Here is a 22,137-nt window from a genome sequence, read left to right as displayed (position 1 = left end):
TCTCATGACTCACTCTATTCATACCACATCTGGTTTCTTCTCATCCTCTTTCCTTTTGCATGAAGAAGCTCCGAAGCAACCTCTATTGGGATGAAAAACACGGAGGCAATGTGTCAGGGGTGGTGACGACGGGAGAAGCCTTCTCCGGAAGGTCTCTGTGTAACCGTCTAGCCCTGACCACCTTCGCACGTCCATCCTAAGTAAGACTGTTTCTACCTCTCTTCTCGGTAGATCCCACGCAGGAGGCCACACAAGAGGGAGAGAGGCGGTACAGGGTAGACCTGGTCTTAAGTCCGGCTTGGCCATCACCATGGGATGGCTTGGCCCGCTTCTTCATAAGACGCTGGTGAAAGAGCCTGTCACGTAGAGTGACCGCAAGGGCTGGGACGGTGCGTACAAGCTGCTCCCGCGCTCCCCAGGGCTCTGCACGCGGCAGCTCTTAGTTCAGGCCCCTCTGCCCTCGGGCTGCACCCGCAAGGCCTGCCCCTCCATGGAAGGGTCCCTAAGTGAGTCCTTGGCCACATGGCGGCCGTGATGGGGGGAGGTCTGTGTCCCCGACGACGTGCAGGGGCAGCAGAGCAGTGTTATTTGGCTGCCGGGCTGGGCTCCTGAGCAGGTGCACCTCTGAACCTTCCTGACTTAGGAGGGGGCGGCTCTGGATCCCCTAGGAGGTACCCAGGCCCAGTGGCAGGGAGGCCAGGGGCCGAGCGCGGCGCCTGGCGATCTGGATGTGCAGCCTGAAAGCCACGCGGCGCTCCACATACACCAAGGGTTAACGGTTGCTCGGACGCGGGGCGCGCGCGGGGCGGCGCGCACCGCGGGGTGCAGGTGCCCTGTCGGGTAGTTGGCTTTCCGGGGCGGGGCGGGGGCGGCCCTGAGCACCCCCACCCCCGGGGGTACGGCCCTGAACCGCAATCCCCCAGCCCCCTCCCCCTCCCCCGAGCCTGGGCCGGCTCCGGGGGCGCACGCGGCGCGCACCGCGGGGTCCGGGTGCCCTGTCGGGTACTTGGCTTTCCGGGGCGGGGGTCGGCGGCCCTGAGCGCCCCCTCCCCGAGCCCAGGCCGGCTCCGGGGGCGCCCGCGGCCGTCCGGCGCCCAGGCCGCCCGAGCAGCTGGCGGTCGGGCGCGCAGCGAGCCCTCGGGCAGGCCCGCTTGCGCCCGCGCGGCCCAGGTGAGGCGGCCCCGCGCCGGCGCCGCGCGCCCACTTCCTGGTTCGCGGGCGGTGCAGGGAGCGCGGGGCGGCCGGGCCGGGGGCGGGGGCGGCGGCCGCGCTGTCACAGAGGCGCGGGGCGGGGCGCGGCCTCTCCGCCGGGCCGGGCCGCCGCGCTGCGCGCAGCCGTTCCCGCGGCGGCCGGCGGGCGGGCGCGCCCCGCGACATGTAGCCATGGACTGCAGGACCAAGTGAGTGCGCGCGGGGGCGGGCGGGGGGCCCCTCCGCGGACCCCGGCCCCCCAACCCCGGCTCCCCTGGGCGGCCTAGGCCGCGGGCCTGCGGGCGGCGGGGGGCGCGCGGCCCGGGCGGAGGCCTGGGCGCCGGCGCGGCGCTGCGGGTCCCGGGCGGCAGGCGGACGTGAGGCCGGTTCCCCCCGCCGCGCGCCGGGCGGGCAGGCGGCTCGGGCGTGACTGCCCTCCCGGCGCGCTTCCAGGGTGTTTACCGGCGGCCCCGGGTCTCCCTCCTCCGGCCCCTTCTCAGGGCAGAAAGGTGCCCCGGGCGTGGAATACCGGCGCCGGCAGAAGGGGCTCGCGGAGGGCGTGTTTTCCGTGTGGTCAGCAGCACCCTTGGGTGCCCCTTGGGCTTTTCTTCAGGACCTTGAGCAAGCAAAAAGCCATCTGAACAGTGTGGTGGTGTTCTTTCAGTTATCTTAGGGGCAGGAGTTTTATATTTTCCTCCGGAAACTTACTTTGCAAAAAATTCCTTCTTTCTTCCTTTGACACCCTCTTAAACCAACCCCCACCCCACCTACCCGAGTTCATGAATATCGTGTATATATTTCTTTTAGCGTTAAAAGCCTTTATCATTTCCCAGTGTTACAGAGTATTTTGTATTTACACTTAAGAGAGGTTCTAAAGACTTAGGAAAATAGGAAAATAATTTTCTTCAGTGTTTGATATATTGGGGGAGGGTGCTAGGTATGGGACTTAAAAAAGTGTATCTTTTGACATTAACTGGATTAGGAGGGAGGCTCACCTGAGTTCAGATTATTCTCATTGAAGCAACTTAATAGTGGGACGGCTGAGGAATTTGCAGAGTAATTTATATGGCTTGCCAATTTCTCTGTTTCTAGATTCTTGTAATAAATTTTAAAAAATAGAGCGCTTGCTTAGAAGCCAACATAGCTGTTAGTTTCTTGAGGGAAATGCATGATTAAAAACAGCCAGTGCACAGACAACCAAGGACCCCAGTGGCAGAGATAACAAATACATTAACACTTTGGTCACATGGAGTTTGTGGTGTCAGATGTTGCTTGATCTTTTATCTTCTGGCACAAAGAGATTAAAACAGAACTGTGTTAAAAAGAACACTGTTTCTAAAGAAGATGTCTCAGTAGATTTCCATTCACTTCTTGAAATTAACAAAGTATACCTTGAATGTGTGAGCATTTAGTGAATGTTGGTAACTTCTGAATGAAGCAAAACCTTACTGTTCTTAGTGATCAACTCCAATATTGAAATAGGAGTCCAGTTTTCCCAGATAGTTGACGTTATCTTTTTGGGTTGGCCTCGGAGGCTATGTATAGTTTGGCACTTAAAGCGTGCTTCCCTACTGTAATTCTGTCTCAAGACAGTATACGCAAAGTTCCACTTTTAAGGACCATTATGAGTGTTTCATGGTGCTCTAGAACGTGGCAGCTGGAACCAGTCATTCCGTTGTGTCTATATTGCAAGTCCTTTGATAAAAGCCAGAGAACCTGCCATTAAACTCTGCTGGTGGGGAAAGGTAGCGCCTGTTAGGAACGTTCTGGCTTTTCAATTTTGGTTTGATAAGATAAAGGCAATGCTTTCTATTTATATAGCACTTAATACTTTATAAAGTACTTCCACATGTATTATGTGATTTGTAATCCTCACAGTTGTTCTGTGACCCTAACAAGGTACTTTCTAGGTGAGAAAGCAGACTGAGAAGTTAAATGTTTTCCTGAAGTCTCTGAACTGTTAGCCTCAGTGCGCTTAAGTTGCTGAACCAGGAAAACACTTTATTTCTTCTCCTTTGTGATCATGTCGTTTATTTTTGTTTAGTCGCTAAGTTGCATCCCACTCATTTGTGACCCCATGGACTGTAGCCCGCCAGGCTCCTCTGTCCATGGGATCTCCCAGGCAGGAATACTGGAGTAGGTTGCTATTTCCTTATCTGGGGGATCTTCCCGACCCAAGGATTGAACCTGGGTCTCACCTGAATTGGCAGGTGGCTTCTTGACCACAAAGCCACCTGGGAAGCCTGGTCATATTGTTACATGGAATCTATTGAGACAAGAACAAGATTAACTATTAGAATTAAGAGAATATAAACTTTGTCATAGGAAAGAAATACTAACAAAGTTCTTTTTCTTTCAGGGAAAATCCAGAAAGGACCTTTGACTTGGTATTGAAAGTGAAATGTCATGCCTCTGAAAATGAAGGTACGTGTGTTTTGCTAGTTCAGAAGAAACGCTTAGGGTGTAGACAGGTGGAATGCAGTGGTATCAGGACAGGACTTGTATTAAATATACCTTCTGTGTCTGGTGTCTCAAGTTCCAGTCGGAAAATAGAGGCTGAGTTTTAGCTCTAAGGTGGTAGGAATCAGGAATGCTATCTGTGTAGCTTAAATTTCAGGAGTGTGTCAGTGCCGTGTAACTCACAACTTTGTTGATGACGTTATTGTTACTTACGGGGATATTCTTCCATTCCTTCTTGAAAATTCAGCTCCTGTTTAAAACGCTGGTGAAAATTTTCTCACTGGTACAAGCGGGAGCCATACCAGTTCCCATCTCAAGTTCCCCAGACGTGGAATGTGGACTGGGCAGCCCTCTCTGCGGGCTTTACTCCGGGAGCCAGGGGCTTTCAGAGGGCGGTAAACGGCCCTGTGGCGTTACCTGGAAGGGGTTTCAGCTGTCAGTTGCTACATCATAATTTCCCGAGATGATGAGGACACCTCAGGATCATGCCTGTTGTTGGTTTCCTCCCTACTTTTGTGGGGGGTGTGTGTGTGTGCTGGGTGGTGGGGGAGGGCTGGTGGATGAGAGGAGGCGCTGTCTCTTCTTGCTCGTCTTCTCTGCCTTCTGTCCCTGTGTTGTATCTTTCATGGATCTCTCCCGTGTATGACTTCACCACCCGTGTACTTAGACCCCAGATAGCATGATGATTCAGTGTGAGACTTTTGTCCAGACTGGTTGTCCACCCTTGAGGCTGGCTGGGAAGTCTCTCCACACTCGCAGCTCCCCAAATTGGCCGGCAATTATATGCTCCTAAGCAATCTGGAGTCACGCACCTTAAAATAGACGTGCCCAGCCCAGCTGCGGTAAGGTGGGCAGGGCTAATTTTAGGTAGGAAGGCAGGCCTGTTCCTGGCTCCAGTGGCCCTGCCTGCCCCACTCAGGCCTGCTTGAGCCACAGCTGTGGTCAGGTTTGTCCCCCAGGCAAGGAGAGATCCTAGGTTGTACGTGAGCTTTCTCCGGTTGAAGAGGTTATCTTTTGTTTTCCTGTGTGTATTAGTCTGCTTACGGTCTTTCCAGGTCCAAATACGTTCTCTTTGAAGAGTCCAATGGATACGTTTTTGTTTTTTTTTTTCAGCTCCAATTTAAATGTATTCTGTAGTGTATTTATGATAGGAATAAGTCTTCACAATATCTACCATAACATCAGCTAAGGTGTGTGAAATAATGCTGACCTGACGTGTTTGTAGAACAGGCTAAATTCCTTTGGGCAGCGTGGGTTTCTCTGCCATTTTGAATGCATGCTGATTCCTGACGAAAGGATGGGCCTGCCTCGTGGGACACCAGCTCCATGCCTGTGTTGGGGGGGTCCCGAGTGGTCTACTCCTTACCTCCTCTCTCTGCCTTTATCTGTGTTTTTAGGAGCTAGCCTTTTCAGTAGGCATCTTCTACTTCTGCCCTTCTTTTATTACCTTCTTGCTCTTTTGGTTTCGTTGTTTAAATCACTGCTCATCAGAAACATCTTTGTATTTTAACTGTTTATGTAGCACGATGAAGTTGAAAATATTATAAGTGGTTAAAATAAACATGTTTGGCTTCTCTGTAGGTTGCAGTTAATCTGTCCTACCCACGTATTCCATTAAAATAGCTCACTGGCAGCAAAGTCTAAAGATTTTTTTTAAAAAGCTAAACTTAATTATGTAAAAAGCATTAGCATCAGTTCTTTTTTGATTGTGACTTAAACACTGTGAACTTGACTAATATTTTAGGGTCTAAGAGTTACCCTTTTTGTGCTCTAAAAAGTAACACTACCAAATAACAAAAGTTTTATGTCAGATTGAGAGTTTGATGTTTATAAATGTTTTAAAAATAGTTTTCTGTCTTATTGATAATTATTGAAGGGCAAAATGTCCAGAAATTACTCCAGAAAGTTATTCAGATATTTTTATTTAACTGTCAGTGAGAGCTATGTATTTAATGAGTCTCATATGGGCATCAGTTTATTTAAAATAGAACACTTTTTTGCTAACATTTACATGAACATGGACGACATTCTTATGTTCTAATGGACATGTAAAACAAAATGTGTAAATTATGATGTTTTAGGGTACAACATGAAACCAATTTAAATAATAAGGAAACTTAATATTTCATAAAAGGAAGTTTAGAAGTAGGTCACCAGAGACCTCGGCTCTTTCTGCCTCTGGGCTCGCCACCCACAGGAGTGCAGCCACTGGGAGACTTAGGTTCCTTGTGGTGGTAGCGTGGCTCTCAGACAGGCAGGAACCCTGCTTCTTGTTTATAACTCTGGGGATGGCAGACACTGCCTTGTCACGGTCCTAATGGGGGTAGTTTCTTTCCCCACATCCCCAGAACGTTGGGTCCCAGTGGCCCAAGTGGGCTTGGGGCTGACCGATCCTAAAGTAGCCATCGGTGGGGGTAGGGGTGGAGTGACAAGATCATATGAATGACACACTAAACAACTAGCAGGGAAGAGGAGGATGGAGATCAATTAAAGTGCTCTTTGCCTTTCTTAAAACATTGGTTTATTTTTTGAATGAGTTGTTATTTCTCAGTATATTGGTGTATTTTTTGATGACTATCTATTTGATCCAGTAGGAAGTACGATGGTTAGGGTAAACTTGGTTTATGCTAAGATTGATAATTAAGGTATTTGGCATGTTTCTTATTTACTTTTTAATAGAGAAGTTTTAACTTCCTTTATTTGTCCTGAATGATTTAGATCATAAATGTCTTCAGAGGCAGATCCTCGGTAACTAGGATGTAGGTAGAGATTTGAAGTGGCATCGTAGGGGACTTCCCTAGCAGTTCCTGTGGGTAAGACTCTGAGCTGATAGTGCAGGGGACACGGGTTTGATTCCTGGTTGGGGGGCTGAGATTCCCACATGTCTTGGGGCAGGACCAAGACAAATAAATACGTACTTTTTTGTTGTTGTTTTGTTGCTAAGTCACGTCCCACTCTTTGCGACCCTGTGGACTGTAGCCCACCAGGTCCCTCTGTCCATAGGATTTCTCAGGCACGAGTACTGGAGCAGGCTGCCATTTCCTTCTCCAGGGGATCTTCCCAACCCAGGGATCAAACCATTGTCTCCTGCATTGGCAGGTGGAATCTTTGCTGCTGAGCCACCAGGGAAGCCCAGATAAATAAATAGTCTCAAAAAAAAAAAAAAAAGAAATGGCATTGTTGAGATGTAGCTGATAACGGCTGGCCCTGGTGAGGGACAGTCTTCCTCTCACCTGTTTGGACTTGTTTCAAGGGCATTGCATGAGTTTTTGGAAAGCACCCGTCACATGTGACGGGGCGTTCAGTACTGCTGTGAGCAGGTCGGTGTGTCCCTGGTGCCTTCTCTTGTGTCGGAGGGTGGGTGCCGGGGGCATCCGGCCTGTGGCCGGGGTGTCTCTGCGTGGCTGCTTTCTGGGCAGGGCAGCGCCTCTGGTAGCTTCTGCCCCACCCCCAAAGAGCCAGGTGCTGGCATCTAGCTCTCGGTGCTCTTCCCATTAGACCTCCAAGCTGGCCGCCGTCATCACGCCTGTTCCACCGTCTTTTTCTCGCTTCCAGCCGTCAGGGAGGCTCAGCCAGCAGGAATGGGCTGCCTGCAGTTCTCACTGCGGAACTTACTGGAGGCATGCCACCTCTGCTTTCCCCAGGAAGATTCAGGGAACTGAAGAGCGGCTCTTGCCGGAGGAGGGCGCTAGACGCCTCCTCCGGGGGTTTCCCTTTGGGCAGCGGCCCCACGCCCCTGCTTTCTGTTCTGTGCTCTTGGCCCCGCACCCACAGGGGCAGGAGCTGTAGCCCCTACTTGTGTGGCGCCTGAGTCACTGACAGCCAGTCCTGCATACTTGATAAAAAACCCCGCGGGCAGAGATGAAGTAACTTGCCCAGAGCAGCCTGGCTCCAGAGTCTCTATTTCAGTCTATTGGTTTTTAGTAGATTTGATAACATGTAGATATTTTAAGAATCCGCCTGCAATGTGGGAGACCTGGGTTCGATCCCTGGGTTGGGAAGATGCCCTGTGCAAGGGCATGGCAACCCACTCCGGTATTCTTGCTGGAGAATCCCATGGACGGAGGAGCCCTGCGGGCTGCAGTGCATGGGGTTGCAAAAGAGTTGGACACAACTGAGTGACTAACACTTTCTCACTTCTCACTACGTATTTAAATCTAGTGTCCCTGTTGGCTCTCATGTGTAGTGGCTTCGCACAGGGAAGTCAGTTCAGTTTAGTTCAATCGCTCAGTCGTGTCCAGCTCTTTGCAACCCCATGGACTGCAGCACACCAGGCCTCCCTGTCCATCTCCAGCTCCTGGAGCTTGCTCAAACTCATGTCCATTGAGTTGGTGATGCCATCCAACCATCTCATCCTCTGTCGTCCCCTTCTCTTCCCGCCTTCAATCTTTCCCAGCAGGGTCTTTTCAAATGGGTCAGTTCTTCACATCAGGTGGCCAAAGGATTGGAGTTTCAGCTTCAGCATTAGTCCTTCCAATGAATATTCAGGACTGATTTCCTTTAAGATGGACTGGTTGGGTCTCCTTGCAGTCCAAGGGACTCTCAAGAGTCTTCTCCAACACCATACTTCAAAAGCATCAATTCTTTGGCACTCAGCTTTCTTTATAGTCCAACTCTCACATCCATACATGACTACCGGGAAAACCATAGCCTTGACTGGACGGACCTTTGTTGGCACAGTAACGTCTCTGCTTTTGAATATGCTATCTAGGCTGGTCATAACTTTCCTTCCAAGGAGTAAGCGTCTTTTAATTTCATGGCTGCCGTCACCATCTGCAGTGATTTTGGAGCCCAGAAAAATAAAGTCTGTTTCCGTTGTTTCCCCGTCTGTTTGCCATGAAGTGATGGGACCAGATGCCATGATCTTAGTTTTCTGAATGTTGAGTTTTAAGCAAGTTTTCCCCTCTCCTCTTTCACTCTCATCGAGAGGCTCTTTAGTTCTGGAGTATAAACTGTGTGTGGCACAGGTACTTTGTTTTAAGCAGGAATACAGTGTCTTCTGGGAAGTTAATGAATGAGGTGTGATTCCACAATGCTTACTGAGCCTTGCCCTTGTGGTATTCACACTGCACCACTCTTAGGATTTCCATGTCCATGTTTAGTGAATCTTTGCGCTAACATTTTTATTTATTGGTGGTTTTCCGTGCATCTTTTAGCAGACCTTGTCTTCTTTATGCCATTCTCTTTAGCCAGAGAGAGTAACTTCTCTTAGGAGCAGATCCCACCTTGCCACCAACTTTCCACTTTTATCCGTTTCTCCAGCCCAGTCAGTATCAGATGCTCCGTCCTTTGATCTCCAGCTCACGTGAATAGTCCTAACTGTCTCCTGTTTTTAAAATCACAACCGTAGGCCAAAGAATCCTGACTGTGTCCTGCTGAGCTCCCTTTTGCATTTGATAGGTTTTTGCCTTGAGGGATACTGTTTACACAGATTCGTAACATTTTGCTTCTGCCTGTATCACGTTCTTCAGGTACATCTAAGATAGTAATGCAGAGACACGCAGACAGGTCTTAGCATCTGCTTGCCCTGCTCCGAGTGACCTCTTCGAGTACCAGCCGGTGACCCAGCGACTGTATTCTTAAGGAACAGTGTAGTGCAGCCGCTGGCATGTTTAGCATTTACAGAATGCACGACAGAAAGTGGTCTGAGCGCAGTGTCTGACTGTTGGTCAGATTAATGTTGGTCCAGTGAGTGCACAGAGGCCGCGCTTGTGGACGTGACCCTCAGTGCGTGCTGGCTGGTGGGCAGCAGCGAGGACGTTATTAATTTTTAGATTCATGTAGTTATTTTTGGCCGCGCTGGGTCTCTGTTGCTGCGAGTGGGCTTCCTCTCGTTGTGATGCGCGGGGGCTACTCTCGGGCGGCTGCTCGCCGTGGTGGCGTCTCGTTGTGACGCGCGGGTCTCGGGTGTGCGGACTTTAGGAGTTGTGGTCCCAGGCTCCAGAGCACAAGCTCAGCGATTGTGGTGCCCGGGCCTAGCTGCCTTGCAGCGTGTGGGATCTCCCTGGACCAGGGATCGAACCCCCGTCTCCTGCATCAGCAGGCAGACTCCTCACCACTGAGCCACCAGGGTAGCCCTGCGGGGACATTACTAACCTGTCACCCTCTGCCTGGGGCGGGGCTGTTTGGGGTTCCTGTACTCAGGCACCCCCCCCTCCCCGATTCAGGCCCTACATCCACTCTGCCCCTGCCTCCCATCACAGGATTTACTGGAACACGTGCCGTGTATGTGTGTTTGTGGAGGCCACCTTGAAGCCCATTGATACCCCTCCACACATGCTGAAAACCCCAGAAAACCCTGGCATTTAGAGAGTAGAACTTTGGTGAATCATACATAAGATGGTCTAGGAGATTTACATGTTGCCTGAAGTGGGGGGAAAACAAAATCTGTGAGTAAAATGCAGTTACGATGCTTTTCTGCTCCAGCTTCGTGTTGGTTAAGGAATTCTTGAGTTTCTCTCACCCCAGGTGCGCCAGGATGAATTAGAGCAGATCTTCAGTGAGAGCTCCGACAGCGTACCCCATGTTGGAGCAGAAAGCAGCGCTTATTTTCTCATAGCTGCTAACCAGGGGCAGAGTTTCCTGTGGCTCTTCAGGGGCGCACCTCCGAGACAGACCCTTCGGTTCTACCTGGAACGTAGTTGAGAACAGGTGCACTTTTCTCTTTGGCTCTGAGATCACCCCCTCCTCCCCGCAGCTGCCTGGAGGGTAGGAAGCGAGTCATCTTCAGGGCTCAGCGTTTATCGATTCTCACTCTGATAGGGATGCTGCAGAGCTCGTTTTCTGATTGTAACTTGTCTCATTAGGTGCTTTTATTTATTCACATGTTGTTTAATTTTGCAGCTTTAATCAAAAGGATTATTACTCAGCGACTTCTTTTTATATCTTTTACTAATGTAGCTTCACTTCCACAAATTTCACCTGCTTGATAAAAGTTGTTACATTCTTAAAGAAAAGATTTTAATAGTAATACCTCAGTACCCTTCTCAATTTTCATTCTTTTTCTTTAAAAGCCATCTTAATACCTTAATAATGGTGCTTCAACAGTTGAACAAATATTCACTGAACAGATCCTTGGGGTCAGACACTGTTTCAGGCTCTGGGTTCTCTGGGCACACTTCACCAGAGAACGTAGAATCAGGGACCTGGAAGTGTCCGTAAAGGGCATCACTTTAATGGCTTTTCTGACCCTGGGAACTCTCCGGGTGTGTGCCTCGTCGTCATGCTGCCCCGTGAGTGCACGGAGACCCTGGCCAGCTAGCCCGGCACAGCCCTCCCCTGCCCTACGGACCTGGCTCACCATTCCTCAAATCACAGTTGCTTTCAGTAGGTGGTGTTACTTAATGTATTTATCTGATGAAAGTAATTCACAGTGAGGTGTGAACACCTGATAGACAGCCCTCAGGGGAGCATTTTAATTTTAAAGAAAGCCGGGTACACCTGAATTAATTAGAATGATGCAAACTTGCTGTGGTGCAAAGATCTCTGAACTGAGGATCAAGTATACCTCTGTCGGTTGGGTTTTCTCATTTTCCCGGTTTATAGTGATACTCCGTTTGTAGTTTGTGGTTAACAGCTTTAATATGTGTGTAAGTATATTTAGAGTGAATTTCATTAAGACTTCTTTTTTTTTTTTGGTTTGTAACTTCCCAGTTAATGAAATAAAGTGATGGCATGGTTACAGCACCTAATTTACCAATTTATTTTCTCTGATTAGGCCTCCAGTTAGATGTATTACAGAAATAGAAATAAAACTAGTATTTAACAGTGTGTCAGTAGCTGTGGAAAGAGTCTGCTGCTGTTGCTGCTTCTGAGTCGCTTCAGTCGTGTCCAACTCTGTGTGACCCCATAGACGGCAGCCAATGAGGCTCCCCCATCCCTGGGATTCTCCAGGCAAGAACACTGGAGTGGGTTGCCATTTCCTTCTCCAGTGCATGAAAGTGAAAAGTGAAAGTGAAGTCGCTCAGTCTTGTCCGACTCTTAGCGACCCCATGGACTGCGGCCCACCAGGCTCCTCCGTCCGTGGAATTTTCCAGGCAAGAGTGCTGGAGTGGGGTGCCATTGCCTTTTCTGGGAAAGAGTCTACATATCCTCTTTAGTACAGCCACATGAAGTGGGGATTGTTATTTTCATAAAGATGAGGATATGGAATCTCAGAAAGGTTAAGTAACACACAGCTCCCAGAGGTGGGACTGCGACTTGAATCTGTTTTTCTGATTCTCGAACCATTAGGCTGTGCTGCCCCTAAAATAATCAGCATTTTCTAATAGCTTTGACCTTTTCTGCAGCAGTTTGAGAAAGCCGCCTGTTGAGAACATCCCCTATGCTAGGCTAGACCAGAGTTGTTGTGATACTACATTAGCATCTTTTAACAGGGATCAGTCAAAAGACGAAAATGGCAAGAAGAGTGTGAATGTCATAGGAGATTCTCAGTCTTCTTTCATTCATTGAGCGCGTGTTTCTGAGCACCAGTTATGTGCCGAGCACAGAGGCAGAGCAGTTGAGAAGATGGCATTCTCACAGGATGTCAGTTTCAGGTCAGGGACTGTGGTGGTGTCAGGGCTGTGGTCTGCTCTGCAGTGTCCACGCCCAGTGTGGGGAGGGCAGGTCCCTGAGCGCTGTGCAGAGGGGCTGGGGGGCCTGGGGGGTCCTCAGGTGATGGAGGGGAGACAGCCACATGTCTCATCAGCTCTCAGTTGGGTTCCAGGCAGTTATCTCATTCCAAAGGTAGTTGTACTTCATATTCAGAATCTTGTGACTAATTAAGAGTAAAGAATATATTGCTTTTGGTCTAAATACTTGTGACTAAGGAAGCTGATTAAGAAGCAGTCTCTCAGCTATGGTGTCAACTGCCTAGGCAGGGGCTTGTGGGGCTTAGTTTTGTTTACTCAGAGCCTGAAACAGTGTCTGACCCTAAATATCTGTTCAGTGATTATTTGTTCAACTGTTGAAGCACTATTATTAAGGTACTAAGATGGCTTTTAAAGAAAAAGAATGAAAACTGTGAAAGGTATTGAGAGGTATTACTATCAATATCTTATCTTCTTTAAGAATGTAACAACTTTATCAAGCAGGTGAAATTTGTGGAAGTGAAGCTACAGAAGTAAAAGATATAAAAAGAAGTTGCTGAGTAATTATCCTTTTGATATTTGCCTCATGGCAGTTATAGTCCACCTTGAACTTGGTCTTTGTTGCTCTCTGTGAACACTGGATTTTAGGTGTTTAAGGACAAGCCTGTCTTTGGATCTCTTGCAGATTTTTGGAAGTTGTCATCATACAGATGATGTTCAATAGTGGCGTGTTATACTCTGTTATCACAGTGAAGTTAGTAAAAGGTTCTGCTGTATTTCCAACATCTATTTTATATTTCTTAAATCTTAAAAACATTTAATGTGTAGAGCTTTGAAAGGCTATTTTTTTTTTACCTTCACAAGCAATATGTGCTTTATTTAAATTTTTTTTTTTTGTAGAACTGTTGATAAACCACAAACTCTGTCTTAGTAGGCAGAACTGGTAAAGATCAGGTGGAGCCTTTTCCTCTTTCAGTTCCTTCTTATTTATCATTTGAATCTGAAAATAAAGCATAGAGCTATCAGTTTAGTACATCTGATGGTCTTCTGCAAGCGTGTATGCGTCCAGAAATTAGTCATTTCAGAAATAATTTTGTCTTGGTTGGGTAGCAAAGCTGCACCAGCATAAAGATATGTTTAGTGTTCATGATCATTAATGAAAATTAACCAGTCCTTTAAAATGTTGTCCCTTGAGTAGTGGTAAAATTTAGACTTTTTATTAATTTCAATTAAAAATTATTTGAAACAGCATGAATTTGTGCAGAAAACATTGGCTGAAATGAAACACAGTGAGTTCAGAAGTGTGTTAATGTCCTCAAGGTCTGCACATTAAAAATACATGGACGTGGTTCAGGAAGAATTATGAAGTTTTGTTTTTTTTGAGATTCCAGTGTGTCTTGGATATATTTGGAAGAGGAAGTCATGTGATATTTGGGGAATCTTTTTCAAGGTCTTGGTCATTGTTAGTCTTTTATATAAATTAAAATGGTATTTTCTATTTAATATAAACAATGAGTTTATTTTTAGAAAATATTTCTTTTTCCCTTTTTATTGTGTTCTTATTACTAGAGAGGACATGAGAACTAAGTTTTGGTGTTGTTTTGCTGTGCAGTGTGTGATTTTGATGACAAGTATCTGCAGAAAATTTTGTTGAAAATAAGGGACAACACAGTTCATCAAGGTTATGTGTTGGTTGTGTTTACTGTGTACAGGTTTTGACATGTCACACAGGACATTTTAAGCCAAAAACCACATACGAAAATACTAGTTTCCAAGTTTTCAGTGGTTACTATTGTGTTTTTTCATAACAATGTTTATTTCAAAAGGTGGAAGCATTAAACTGGAATACGAGTTGAAAGCCAGCATTTTAATTTGTAAATATGTATTGATAATTTGATAGCTTGACAGTTGAGGATGTAAATGAGTGATCTGTGGTACAATACTTTGTACCTGGCACTGTTCTGCATTGGTCATTGAGGCTGGTGTAGCTATCTAGAATTCTTTATAAGGCCATTATAAAATCCCTTCCTTAGAGTTTACTCAGTTTGGGGATTCATAGAATCTCTTGGTAAGTTTTTGATTTATTTCCCTCAGGTATGATTGAAATTGACGTAATCATTTTGTGTTTGGTAAGCATGGGAAGAAGATGGAGATGCCCTTCATGTTAACTTTTCTGCCTTAAACCTTGTATCATAACACCACTACTTGACTTGTGGTTTCTTCAAATGGTGGCCAGAGTATTGGCAATGAGGTCACTGAACACCAGAAATGCCTTCTGAGTCATCACAGCAAGACCAAGTTACATTTACCATGGTTTAGAGCTTACATCTTCATGGTATTGTAATTCTTTGAAATGTATGGTTTGTATTGTACTTAATATGTTTGACAGATTTAACCTACACAACTTGTTGTTCAGTCACTGTCACTTCTGACTTTTTACAACCCCATGGACTGCAGCACACCAGGCTTTTCTGTCTTCCACCATCTCCCAGCGTTTGCTCAAACTCATGTCCATTGAGTCGGTGATGCCATCCAACCATCTCATCCTCTGTCACCCCCTTCTCCTCCTGCCCTCAATCTTTGCCAGCATCCGGGTCTTTTCCAGGGAGTCAGCTCTGAAATACGTATGATTTGTACTTACTTTAGAATATAATTTGAAGTACAACTAGAATTTGCCTTTTTTAAGGTATGGCTGAATTTAATTTGGTCAAAACACAAGAATTATTCATTTACTGTTGTTACGGGACCTAGCGATTCTTATTCTGAGTTGCAGCCCTTAATTTAAAAGCTGGGGCTGGGGAGAGTGGACGGCGGGTACTCTTGCTCAGTCTCTGCGTTGGAGGAGGTGATGAGTAAGGTGGAGCTCCGTGGTCTTGGAGCGCTGTCTTCCTCCCACGCAGATGTCCACAGCCCAGAGGGCAGGGGTGTCGAAGCTTCTGCAGCCAGAGGACGGGCCAGAGGCCCTGTTCCTGCTTCTGGGTCTTTAGTAACTGGGGCCAGTGAGGCCTGCGGGTTGCCTCTACCGCCTGCTGCCATCTGCACGGAGGTGTTAAATCCTGGAATTTGTATTTACCTCTTTCACTTTTGCTTTTTGCTGTACTAGGTGTTTATTCTTTCATTTATGAGACATTTAATATTTTTATATTCTTTGAACTGTGTTAATTCTTCAGTTTGTAATTTTACTTTTAATCGTACTTTGCTTTTTTATTATTTTGTGTTGATTTATTTGGTTTTTAAAAAGTTTTTATTCCTTTTATTGTTTAAAAAAAATCATTTCATGAAATACTTTTTGTTTGAAAAAAGTTTTGATCTTTTTGGGCACCACCCCAAAGGGCAGGGTGCCCTTTGGGCATCTGTTTCTTTTTCTAGTGGAGAGATGAGGGAAGCTCTTAGAGGAGTGAATATTGTTATTGTATTTCTTTAACCAGATTACTTCTTTCTTTCTTTGATTGGAAAATAAAAATAGCATAATATAGGGTAGGGTTTTCTTTTTCCTCCCGGTTTTGCTGGGATATGATGGAGACACAGCACTGTACGGGTTTGGGCTGTGCAGCATAGTGATATGACTACGTACGTCGTGAAGTGACTGCCCCAGGTTTAGTGAACAGCTGTCAGCTCCTATACGTGAAAATTAAAGAAGGAAAAAGACGTTTTTCCCTTGTGATGAAAACTCTCAGGATTTACTCTCAGCAGCTTTATAACATGCAGCTGTGTGAGTGGACTTGATCGCGTTGTACGTTACGTCCCCAGCACTGACTGAGTTTTTAACTGGGGTTTTATATCTTTTGACCGTCTTTATCCCATTCTCTCTTCCCCCACTCCCTCTGGTAACCACAGTCTGATCTCTCTCTCTTTTTTTAAAAAATGAGTTTGTTTAGTTTTGAAGTGTAATTGACCTCTAACACTGTGTTAGTTTCTGTTACACAGAGTAGTGATTTGTTATTTCTGTGCATTTCAGAATCGTCACCAGGATGAATCAGTTATAATGTCACCTATAAAGGCGTTACCTGGTTATTGACTATGTTCCCCACGTACCTGTGGGTACCCGTGGGTACATTTCATACCCACGACACACTTGTACTGTAGCTGGAAGTTCGTACCTCCTTAATCTCCCTCCCTTAACCACCTGGGTCTTACCACTCACCTCCCCCACTACACGTGTTCTCTGTAACTCAGGTTGTCGTGTTCATTTGTGTTTTAGATCCCACCTGTAGGTGAAATCGTACAGTACTTGTCTCTCTGAGTGTTTTCACTTAGCAGTAATACTCTCTAGCTCCATGTGTGTTCTCACAGATGACGAGATAGTATTCTTTTTTGTGGCTGAGCGGCCCAGGTTGGGGGGTGTGTGTGTGTGTCTGTCTGTGAACACTTTCATCTGTTGATGGGCACTTGGGTTGCTTCTGTATCTTGGCTATTGTAAATAATGCTGCAGTGAACACAGAGGCGCGGGTAACTTTTCTAATTAGTGTCTTTGTTTTCTTCCTACGGTAGTTTGAGCTTTAATTTTTCGAGGCACCTCCATACTGTTTCCCAGACTGGCTGCGCCAGTTTACATTTCCACCAGTGGTGCATGAGGGGTGGGTGGTGAATATCATGAAAGGTGATTTCAGAAACTCTCAGCAGACACACTCTAAATAAAACTGACGCTTACTCTTTGATTGAATGTGAGTAGCCAGTTGAATCTCTGTCTCAAGGTAAGTAGGGGTAAATGGGTTTGATGACATGATTTTCTAAAGACCTAAAGTCTGGAATCCTTCTATGGATAGAACAGAATAAAACCTCACAGACTCCGTGATGGAGTGGAGAGACACGGGACAAGGGTGGAACATGCTTTTGGTCCTGGCTTGGCTGTTGATTACCTTCATAACTTGGTAGAGTTGTTTAGCGTCGGTTGATTGCACTCTTCATAGTTATAAGACGTTTGCACTTTGTATCTCAACAACTGTTATGAGCGTCCGATAGAAAACGGCATGAAAGTGCTTTGTGAACTTTGGCTGTAAGTCACTCTTGGTTCTGTATCGTGTTCGTGAAGTCTTTGAAAAAAGGTGTGGTCACTTCAGCAGAAATCAGATGTCAGTGATGAACTACCCTCCTATTTTGATGCGTGTGATCAGCGTGGAAGAAAGGAATGTGAGAGGAAGCCTCCCGGGCCCCCACTGCGCGAGGGTCAGGTGCCTGGAGGATGGAAGGTGCTAGAGTGTTTTGGGCCGCCGAGTTAGTTTCACTCTGAAGATGGTGTTTGGTGGAGAATACAGATTCAGCACTGAGTCTGGCGGTCCTGTAAAGGCTTGGTGGCACCCACAGAGACTGAGCAGGCCTTGCAAGTCACAATGCGACTGTTCCTTACACACCTTTCTTCCAGCTTTTTTTTTTTTTAACATTCACTAATTTAAACAGGAAAGTAAGGATTCTATATATGTGTAAAAATTTTGAACTTCTGAGAGTTAATATTGACAGACTAGAAGCTGATTAGAATGGGACTAAACTAAGGGCCCACGTCTCTGAATTTCTGATGATGAGGTGAGATTCAGTTCAGTTCAGTTGCTCAGTCGTGTCTGACTCTTTGCGACCCCATGAATCACAGCACGCCAGGCCACCCTGTCCATCACCAACTCCCGGAGTTTACCCAAACTCATGTCCATCGAGTCAGTGATGCCATCCAGCCATCTCATCCTCTGTTGTCCCCTTCTCCTCCTGCCCCCAATCCCTCCCAGCATCAGGGTCTTTTCCAGTGAATCAGCTCTTCGCATCAGGTGGCCAAAGTATTGGAGTTTCAGCTTCAACATCAGTCCTTCCAATGAATACCCGGGACTGATCTCCTTTAGGATGGACTGGTTGGATCTCCTTGCAGTCCAAGGGACTCTCAAGAGTCTTCTCCAGCACCACAGTTGAAAAGCATCAGTTCTTCGGCGCTCAGCTTTCTTCACAGTCCAACTCTCACATCCATACATGACAGGGTAATACTATGTGACTGTGTGGGTCTTAGTGGACATGCCATCGGTAGGGGCATGGTGCGGTTGGTTCTGAGTACACTGATAATAAGCACTGCAGTGTGCGAGTGGCTGAGGTTTATAGCGAATCCAAGGCCACCCCAGTAATGCCGTCACTCTTACTCATTTGCGTGCCTGTTTAACTTTCTGGAGTGAGTGCTGAAGGAGTGCACAGTACCACGTGTAAAGTAGGTAGCCAGTGCAGAGCTGCTGTACAGCACAGGGAGCTCAGCTCGGTGCTCGGTGATGACCTAGAGGGTGCGATGGGGGAGTGGGCAGGAAGGAGGCTCAGGAGGGAGGGGATACGTGTGTACACCTAGCTGATTCCCTTCACTGTGCAGCAGAAACTCAGCGTTGTAAAGCAGTTACACTCCAGTAAAAAAGGCGAGTTGTGCATGTGATTGAGAACCACTGTGTCAGGATTTAAGTCCTGCAGTTAACTTTGAAGCAGAATTCTGTTAAATCATTGATATCAATCTCTTTTTAAAGGTGTTTCATAAAGTTTATGAGTTTATATTTTCTGAGCAAATTTTATTTAAGAGCATTCTGTATGTTCCTGAGTTCTCAGTAGCAGTGTTCTCAGCCTTGTTCGTGTCATGACACAGAGATGACAGTATTTATATGGATGTCTGGGCAAACAGACTTTATCGTTGGTGAGTGGTCAGTGGGGCTCCCAGGGTTGAGGGATCATTTTATTTTCAGTCTTCTTAACCATGAGAAGTACACAGAGGAGGGGTGTTATCTCTGTGGTTTCTTTGGTGAGAAGAGAATCTGCTCTTTTAATTCACTGTTTTCATTCACTGCTGTTTTATGCTAGCTAGGTTGGCAGGACTCTGAAGTTAGATTGGATTTAGAAGAACTTGGAGTTCTAGCTTTTTGGTATTTCTGGTAAACCCTCTGAGCCTGTTTCTTTGTCTTTAAAATGACAGCAGTAACCACCTTTCTCTTTCTACCATAAATCAAATATGTCAATATGTTTTTAAACAATGGTTATTTTTGTTGTAGTTTAAGCAAAATGTATATACCTTTCTTAATTCATAAGAAATAATAATTAGATGCTTTTGTTTGATATGTATATAGTATGTGTATATATTACATATTTAATGTATAATGGCATAGTGTCCATCAGTGAAACCTTTTGACTCCAGAGCTGAGAGTGATTTCACAATGACTATGATAATATGAGGATTAATGAGGGATGAGTGTATTTCTTTGCATTTCAGGCTACAGCCTAGAACACACTTCTGATAGTAATTCTAATTATGGCTTTTGGTAAATATTATAAACAACTTTCATATTCATCTATTTTTAATGAATTTTAAAAAAGGTATAATGAATAAAATTCAGAATTAGTTGGATGGCATCACCGACTCAATGGACATGAGTTTGAACAAACTCCAGGATATAGTGAAGGACAGGGAAGCCTGGCATGCTGCAGGCCATGGGGTCCCAAAGAGTCAGACACGATTTAGTGATTTAACACCACCAACTGATAGTCTGTATATTCATACTATTTTTCTCCTAAGTAATAAAGCTAAGCTAAATGTCTAACAGCTTTATTCTGGTGGCCGGAAAAGCACCAGGGAATAACCAGCCTCTGGCCTTGCAGACTAAGATCACAAAGTAGTGGGTGGACTCGTTATTCTGTCCGTCACAGTTGACTAGTCAAAATATTCTCCCCCATCTTGTTGGACTCTGTATTCAGGATCTGCTTGGCCTTTCGATCGAGGAGCTAGTCAGATACTGTTGCAGAAGTGAGGCTTCTCTTTTATCTCCCATCGCCACCGGAGCTGAGGGAGCCTCCTGCTTGCTGGCCCAGGCTGCCATCTGAGCCTGTGACTGGTGGGTGGGGCATCTTGTGCAGCCAAGCAGCTGGCAGTCTCCATTGTTAACTGCAGTCTTTCTCAAACTGGGGCCTGTAGGTTCTCATGTTTAGGAGACCCTGATCTCCACAATAAGCTCTCAGCCTTAAGCCTCATGTTCTGGATCCTCTGTGACCTGGGCTCAGATGACCGTTTTAGGCTTGACTTTCCAGCCCACATGGCTTACCATGCAGACACATCTTAGGTGGCACTCAGACGCTTCCTGTCTGTGGAGCGCTGTTCCCTTCCGTGTCTGTATACCATCTCTCCAGAGTGCTGTCTCCTTCTGCTTCTGTGTACAGACTCCTCAGTGTCCTCAGGGGACTGCTTCCAGGACCCATGGTGGATACCAGAATTTAGGGATGCTCAGGTCTGTGACTGACCCTCTGTATCCCTGATTCCGCATCCGCAAATATGGAGGACCAGTTGTACATGTATTGAAAAAGATGCAGGTGTAAGTGACTGCACGCATGGACCAGTGCATTTCACACCTGAGTTGTTCCGGGTCAGTGAAGTCTACTTGTATCTATCCTTAAAGCTCAGCTCGCAGTGATAGTGTCAGTCACTCCTAAATGCACGTTAGTGTATCAAACCTGTCATCAAGTTACACGTTTGTTTTAATGGCAATCATTTAAAAAGGTTTTTAAGTAACAGTCTTTTATAGCGCAAAAAAATAAACACAAATGATAAAAATTTTTATTACATAAAAGGGAATACAGAAAAGAGTCTCTCCCCACCTCAGATCCAGAGTGCCTTAGCACCCCTTCCTAGAGAAGTAGGTGGCCGTTTCTCTTCCATCTGTTCAGAGAATTTGAGTGCATTTGCCAGCAAATGTATGTAAGTGTTTCCTTGCACACATACTGGTGCATTCCATGCAGGTTGTTATCTCTATTTTATTTAGTTTGCAGATTCTTCTACTTCGGCACACAGGGCTCTGGCTAACTGCTGTGCAGAGCAGTCCCCCTGTGACCGTATCGTGAGCTGGTTCCACTGGACAGTTTCTCCCGAAGATTTTCTGTGAATAACTAGGATAGCTTTACCATCTCTAAGTTAATGTTGTTGTAAGTGATGCATTCAAGTTATTGAAGGCTTTTATTTTCACTTTTTCCTCGCATTTGTTATTAATGCTGTCAGTTCTATAAAGTGGAAATATTTAAGCTTGCTTTAATGAATAAAGGCTTTCCTGGTGGCTCAGATGGTAAAGAATCTGTCTGCAATGCAGGAGACGTGGATTCAGTCCCTGGGTCAGGAAGATCCCCTGAGGAAGGGTATGCCAACCCACTCCAGTATTCTTGCCTGGAGAATTCCATGGACAGAGGAGTCTGGTGGGCTGTAGTACATGGGGTCACAAAGAGTCGGCACAACTGACCGATTAACTCTTTCATTTAATGAATGAAAAAAATTTCCTTGCCTCTTTATGTAATTTCTTTTCACCATGATATATATAAAGGCCTTTCCCCCTAACAACAAAGGTCCGTCTAGTCAAGGCTATGGTTTTTCCAGTGGTCATGTATGGATGTGAGAGTTGGACTATAAAGAAAGCTGAGCACCGAAGAATTTATGCTTTTGAACTGTGATGTTGGAGATTTTCGAGAGTCCCTTGGACTGCAAGGCGATCCAACCAGTCCATCCTAAAGGAGATCAGTCCTGGGTGTTCATTGGAAGGACTGATGTTGTAGCTGAAACTCCCAATACTTTGGCTACCTGATGTGAAGAGCTGACTCATTTGAAAAGACCCTGATGCTGGGAAAGATTGAAGGCAGGAGGAGAAGGGGATGGCAGAGGAAGAGATGGTTGGATGGCATCACTGACTCGATGAACATGGGTTTGGGTGGACTCTGGGAGTTGGTGATGGACAGGGAGGCCTGGAGTGCTACAGTTCATGGGGTGCAAAGAGTCGGACATGACTGAGCGACTGAACTGAACTTCCCCCTAAAATTACACTTAGAAAATATTATCCTTTCATTAATAGTATTGGTTTATTATAAAATGTGGAAAATCTTGTCTCAAAAATGGATTTGCGTCATCTACTGTCTTTGTGACTTTGGGTAGATTATCAATTTT

General features: G+C 46.1%; 1 protein-coding gene across 6 annotated transcripts in view; it reads left to right on the top strand.

Annotated features, from left to right (window-relative positions):
• The first annotated feature begins 1,330 nt into the window (after positions 1-1,330).
• Positions 1,331-22,137, top strand: part of DENND1B (DENN domain containing 1B) — a 271,030-nt gene continuing 250,223 nt past the window's right edge. For all 6 annotated transcript variants that reach the window (XM_027565776.1, XM_027565775.1, XM_027565777.1 and 3 more), the window contains exons 1-2: positions 1,331-1,400; positions 3,551-3,615. In XM_027565776.1, the coding sequence (XP_027421577.1) occupies positions 1,384-1,400; positions 3,551-3,615 (82 nt within the window). In that variant the 5' untranslated portion in view covers positions 1,331-1,383. The remainder of the gene's footprint in view (positions 1,401-3,550; positions 3,616-22,137) is intronic.

This window comes from Bos indicus x Bos taurus, chromosome 16 (genome assembly GCF_003369695.1).
Source record: "Bos indicus x Bos taurus breed Angus x Brahman F1 hybrid chromosome 16, Bos_hybrid_MaternalHap_v2.0, whole genome shotgun sequence".
Lineage (NCBI taxonomy): Eukaryota > Metazoa > Chordata > Mammalia > Artiodactyla > Bovidae > Bos > Bos indicus x Bos taurus.
This window is presented reverse-complemented; position numbering and strand designations above follow the sequence as displayed.